General features: G+C 36.3%; 1 protein-coding gene across 1 annotated transcript; it reads left to right on the top strand.

The window, feature by feature from the left end:
• Positions 1-2,412: 2,412 nt before the first annotated feature.
• LOC147507529 (indole-3-pyruvate monooxygenase YUCCA6-like) lies at positions 2,413-5,077 on the top strand. Its single transcript, XM_086599056.1, has 4 exons — positions 2,413-3,454; positions 3,954-4,202; positions 4,292-4,414; positions 4,520-5,077. The coding sequence occupies exons 1-4, from the start codon at positions 2,765-2,767 to the stop codon at positions 4,838-4,840; spliced, it is 1,383 nt and encodes a 460-aa protein (XP_086455182.1). The 5' UTR covers positions 2,413-2,764; the 3' UTR covers positions 4,841-5,077.
• Positions 5,078-6,160: the final 1,083 nt, after the last annotated feature.

Raw genomic sequence — 6,160 nt, 5'->3', positions numbered from 1 at the left:
AATAATAATAAAATGCATTCTTTCCCGAGATGAGAGCTCATAATGAATAAGAGATAAATGGTTATACAATCTTACTTTTAATGATGTACAAAATACGGTTACCGTATTACATGTACGTATTAGAGTTGTCAAGGAAGAGGAAATGTATACACTAATCTCAGTTGGATTGGAATGTGAGGATCCTCTAAAGGCAATAGACCATAAAATTTGTTAGCCTTTATTAATTATTATTACTTGCTATCAACTTCAGCTAGGTCCTCTCTTGATGGATCTTCTTCACATAAAATTAGTTCTACCATATTGGATATATTTCAGGGTGACAATGCCCGATAATATTAATTTGTTGGACAGTTCTATTTCTAAAGTTGTCTGGCATTGCTTCATTAATTAAGTGCATTTATTACATAATAATTTAGCAATAGACGTCTGCAACCGTCATTACTAGTTGGCACAGTGTGTATCCGCTGCAGAATTTCGAGTAATCACTTGTAAACCTTAGATTAACCATACGAGAAATGCTAGCGAGCTACCCCTTATATACCCCCAAACATGACAAGAAAACACACTTTGATACCGGTTTCACAGTCTCCTCTCTTCAGTACATCTTAAAGTTACAAGAGTTCAACCTATTTCTACCAAACATAGATAAAAAATATATATATAATTCTTCCTGCCTCTCCCTCAATCCCTTCGAGATAATTTTAAATTTTAAAGGAATGTTTCTCCTTCAAAGAGTAATGGTTGTCAATTGGGAGAGATTTAATTTGTTCTTACTTCACTGTATTTTCATTTGAAGGAGGGTAACTTAAAAAAGAAGGGATGAATGAAGATCATTTAAAACTATTACATTATGTTATGGTTTTAAAAAATTTGGGTATTCTAAATATTCAAATTTCTCACTTAACTAATTTTGTACTCGAAATTGGTTTGCAATCAAGTTTATCATCCTAATTTTTAAATTGTGCAATCCTTCTTCTTAACAAGAAATCCAAGTATAAAATATTCTTAATTAAGAAATTAAATATTTAAATTTGAATAGTTTTGTAAGAGATTAAAGGCATTTCTAGGTGGTGGAGCCATCAACTGTACTTTTTAGGCCAAAATTTAAAGGCAAGCATATGCAAATAATGATCAATTCTAGGCGGGAAATTGTAAATTATCAAAGAACCAACCCATGGGACAGTTGCAGTGTCGTAGGTGCAAAAATAAGTAAAAAAAATAATAAAAAATAATAAAAAATAATCAAAATCAAACAGTGTTAAATAGTTGCAAAAAGTGTTGGAGCAACACTACCAACTTCGCGTACACCAAAAAAAAAAAAAAAAAGAAATATATATATATATATAATCCCACGTGACACTCCTAAACGTCGTACAACACTACTAGTGTCGCGGCTTTTCTGGTCAAAGTAAAAAAAAAAAAACCCCCCACACAACACTCCTACTATCGCGCGACATTGTAATGTGTCGCATCTGCATCCGAAACTACAAATTTGTCTCAACGGATGCAGCTAGACAGTTGATGCCTCCATATTTACCTCCACTTAGAGATTGTTTTTGGCGAAATTTCGAATGGTATAGACAAATATGCAGTTGATGCGTCCACCTAGAGATGCTCTAAGAAGCACATGAGAGACAAATTAAAGAGGAAGAGTAGATCGCAAGGAGAGAGAAAAAGAGACTTTGTGTGAAACCAGTCTCACGTTGTTTTTCCTTGTCATGTTTGGGGGTATCACCATGTTACCCCTTAGAAGGGTAGCTCGCTAGCATTTCTCTAAGCGTATCAGTACTAAAATGGAGAACTTTATAGAATTTAAAATAATCTCTCTAACAAAAGTAGCTTCAAGTCTTCAGCTTATGCAAAATGCAATCCAAGTCATGTTACTAGTAGCTAGCACTTCTTCATGGTAGTTACTTTTTCCAAGATGTCATGGGGAATATGAACTGAGGAAAATTCCGTTCGCACAAATGTAGTTCAAGATTACAACAAGGGATCAGACCATCTACATCAAAGAGTTGCTGCAATATGACTCCTCGTGTCATTTCAATGCTAGGTCTTCTATTTTATTCTGTTAATTGACTTGACTAAATGAGTGATAGATGTCGGTAATGGCACTGAAAGTATATATACTCGGAGTCGTGCTGCAACCTAGCGTAGTTCTTACAACAAAAGTCGTAAAATCACAAATATATATGTAGGATATGGTCATTATCCATATTAGCCAATTTGTTTAGCATATTAATAATCCTATCTCCAGCCATTGATGTGCCCACGCTCTTCTGACAGATATAGTGACGTTATTTTATTAGTTGGTTTAATATATGGGAGGTAATCATTGGTTAATACCATTTATATAATATAGTTGAAGTGTCTATATATATATATATATATACTCAACGAATTTATATTTATCACATAGTTTTTTTGCTGGGTATTATATCATATCACACTACCCTTCCCTTTCTATAGTTTAACTTCATTCTTTGATTCTTCTGTTCGCAAAGCAACTCTCCTCCAACTCTTCCTTCATCCAAATATCTATACATTTATTTCCAAGCTGATAAAACCATCTCAATCGAAACCATCTCGCTTAGCTTACTGTTGAAGTTTCTCTTACTTGAACTTTGGCTTTGTCCTTGAAACAGTAGAAAGGAATGAGTCCAGCCTTAAACGTGCTCTACTCATAGGGATTCTCTCCTTTTATAATAGCACCCACGGCCAACTAGACAGTTAGTTAAGTAGTTAGTTGACAACTGTTCTTCTCATGCTATTCGTGGATTGCTTGAGAGAAGTGGAAAGCAAAAGAGTTCATGATCCTTTTGATGAGACCATGAAGAAAAATGGAAGGTGTGTTTTGGTGCAAGGTCCAATCATTGTTGGTGCCGGCCCATCAGGTCTTGCTGTAGCTGCCTGCCTTAAAGAAAGAGGAGTTCCTAGTGTGATTGTAGAGAGGGCTAACTGTATAGCTTCATTGTGGAAGAGCAAGGCTTATGATCGTCTACATCTTCACCTTCCGAAAAAATTCTGTGAGCTACCCCTCATGCCATTCCCGGCGAAGTTCCCTACTTACCCAACTAAAGAGCACTTTGTGGACTATTTAGATGCTTATGTGAGTAAATTCGGTTTAGAGCCACAGTTCAACCAAACAGTAGAAAGTGCTGCCTATGATCACACTCTTGGATCATGGAGAGTGAAAACTATGGGATTGGAGGAGATTAGTTACCTTAGTCGGTGGTTAGTTGTAGCAACTGGAGAGAACTCAGAGGCTGTGGTTCCAGCGATTGAAGGAATGAATGACTTTGAAGGTCCAGTTCTACATACGAGTTCCTATAAAAACGGTGAAGAGTTTTCTGGAAAGAATGTTTTGGTTGTGGGATGTGGAAATTCTGGTATGGAGATATGTTTGGATCTCTGCAACAATAACGCTCAGCCATCCATTGTTGTTCGAGATAAGGTAAATTTAATTAACCGCCATGGCTTTTGTTGTTATTAGTTTCTCGGAGTTAGCTTCTTCATCAGTCTAAAATCATACTAGAGATATACTTGATATGCCTCAAAAATGATGAAGCAGTTAGAGTCTAAAATTGAAGTTGTCTCAAACTTTCCGAAATCAAAGTACCCAGGTCCTATATATAAAAATTACAGCTAATGTACGGAACTCCATTTCTCTAGAGACAAGTGATATTGTTCATTTGTGCTTTGTAAGCTCATGGTTAATCAGTTTTGAGCTCTATGTTCTTTCGTTCACAGGACTTTTCCTCATTGAATTGACAAACTGGTGAGTTATGCTTTCTAACTATGTATATAGGACCACCGAAACACATGCTGAATCTTGGAATATATTCAATCCTGCTGTAGAAGCAACACTTACTAAAGGGAGAGGGGGCTAGCCCACCGCCCCAACTTTAGGTTCTTTTCATCTTTTTGAGATCCCATTTCTTTTTGAGTTGCAGTTGCACATCTTGCCAAGAGAGGTGCTGGGAAGATCAACTTTCGGGTTATCCATGTGGTTGCTCAAGTTGTTCCCTATACACATTGTGGATCGGATTTTGTTGTTCATTTCATGGTTTATTCTTGGTGATACATCTCGTATAGGCATTGGGCGGCCTAATCTTGGACCGCTCCAACTCAAGAGTACATCTGGTAAGACGCCGGTGTTGGACGTTGGTACGCTTGCCAAGATCAAAGCTGGCGATATTAAGGTTAGAATCTGATTATCCAAACATAAATGGCATTATTTATCATAATGAATTCCGAACAATGACAATGATAATTGTTCTCAATCATATAGGTGCGGCCAGGGGTAAAATGTTTAACATGTCACACTGTGGAATTCACAGATGGAACTGCAGAGGAATATGATGCAATCATAATGGCAACCGGATACAAAAGCAATGTACCATCTTGGTTGAAGGTGAAGTGGTGATTCTTTCTAATGCAATTATTTTTCTTGTAGGAGAAGGTTATGTTCTAAACCATTAGTACATAACTGACATAAATGTGGGCATGAATATTTCAGGACAATGAGATGTTCTCGGCAGATGATGGGCTGCCTCGGAGGCCATTTCCGAATGGTTGGAAAGGCGAGTATGGCCTATATGCAGTGGGGTTCACCAAGCGCGGTTTACTTGGTTCCTCAATGGATGCAAGAAGAATTGCCCAAGACATTGAACAATTGTGGAAGGCTGAAGTCAAGCATTTACTGCCTTCAATAGGACACCAGTGCAATCATCTGAACCTCATTCAAGTGTTAAATATATCAATGTTTCCATTGGCTGCACCAAAAAGGTGCATTCATCCACCAGTATTAGAGAGTTTGAGTTGTGATTCCTGTACCTGAACCAACTGCACCTTCGGAAGATGACAGAAGGGTACTAACGACGGAGCTTCATTTTCTGATTAACATATTGTATATCCTAACCATTTTTCTGTATTTAGGATGGTTCTTAGATTTAGATATACAGGATTGTTAGTTTTGATAAGCTTTTAAGGTGTTAGCTAATTAATTGGTGTCTTGGTGGTTTTGTAACTTTATATCTTCCTAGGATGAGAGCATATAATATGAGTTTTTCTAAGATTTCCATGCAGTATTTTTTATTGTGAATCTGAAATGTGGATTATAGAGATTATTAGTGATTAAACATCCTTCCAACTTCCAAGTAGTATCTTCTTGTGAATGTACGTAGGACCATACAGATACACCTGTATGCACAGCTTATACTTCAATTCCTATATATATTCACGGTTTATTTAGACATAGTTATCTGTATGTTTCCTATATATATTTTGCAAAAGGGTAACACCTCTTTATCAAAGCTAGCTAGGAAACTCAAGGGTTCAAACTCAATAGTAATATCCCGGACCTAGCAGCTTCAGAAATCAGGTTGACAAAAACTGGGACCAAGGTTGAATATCAAAATGCAACAACAAGAGGTTGAAAGTTGAAACAACTACAAAAAGAAGAAAGAGAAGAACCTTTGATACAACACGTTTTTTTTCTTCTTTTTGATGAACAAAAGTTCTTCGACCAGCAGCAACAATATTAAAGTACTTTGTACTCATAGAGGAGCATCTAATATCACAAACATTTAGGTATTCAAAATTTTACATACATTAAAAAAATAAAATCTGCATACAGTCTGAACTCTGATGAAACATCAGATAGACATCGTCATTGAATGCCAGTTAGAAAAAAAAAATCCATGTCTGCTAAATATTTTGCATTTTCCATTCCTGATGCATACTTGCTTGAGTATGGTTGATGGGGCCAATGCACCATAGGCAATAATGATAGAAGGAAGAAATTAGTTAAGAGTTTAATACATGTAGGTGTGGGGTATATTCCGACCGAATAGGATTTATGGAAACGTACCTATCAAATCTTAGGCATGAGAATAAAAACAGGGAGAAGAGAAGGATTTGAGGATTGTCTTCCATGTATCAACATCAAAGATTTTAGATTCTTTCTGCCTTCATATTTTGTTTTGCTTTTGCCCTTTTTCCCCCAATTATCTCTTGCTTTTGCCCTTTTCCCCCAAATTATCTCATTCGTATGGCAAATAATTTTGGTTATGAATTTATGACGCTTTAGGCCAACAAAAGAAAATGACACCATTCAAGCAAAAAAAAAAAATAATAATAACACCATGGATATTCACAA

This window comes from Coptis chinensis, chromosome 3 (assembly GCF_015680905.1).
Source record: "Coptis chinensis isolate HL-2020 chromosome 3, ASM1568090v1, whole genome shotgun sequence".
NCBI lineage: Eukaryota > Viridiplantae > Streptophyta > Magnoliopsida > Ranunculales > Ranunculaceae > Coptis > Coptis chinensis.
Note: the sequence above shows the minus strand (reverse complement) of the source record. Positions and strands in the feature narration are given on the sequence as shown.

Excerpts from the sequence above, each read along its gene's own strand:
- LOC147507529 (XM_086599056.1), top strand. The coding sequence starts at position 2,765 with ATGCTATTCGTGGATTGCTTGAGAGAAGTGGAAAGCAAAAGAGTTCAT. Across the intron at positions 4,203-4,291 it reads TCAAAGCTGGCGATATTAAG|GTGCGGCCAGGGGTAAAATG; the intron begins GTTAGAATCTGA and ends TCAATCATATAG. Across the intron at positions 4,415-4,519 it reads ATGTACCATCTTGGTTGAAG|GACAATGAGATGTTCTCGGC; the intron begins GTGAAGTGGTGA and ends TGAATATTTCAG.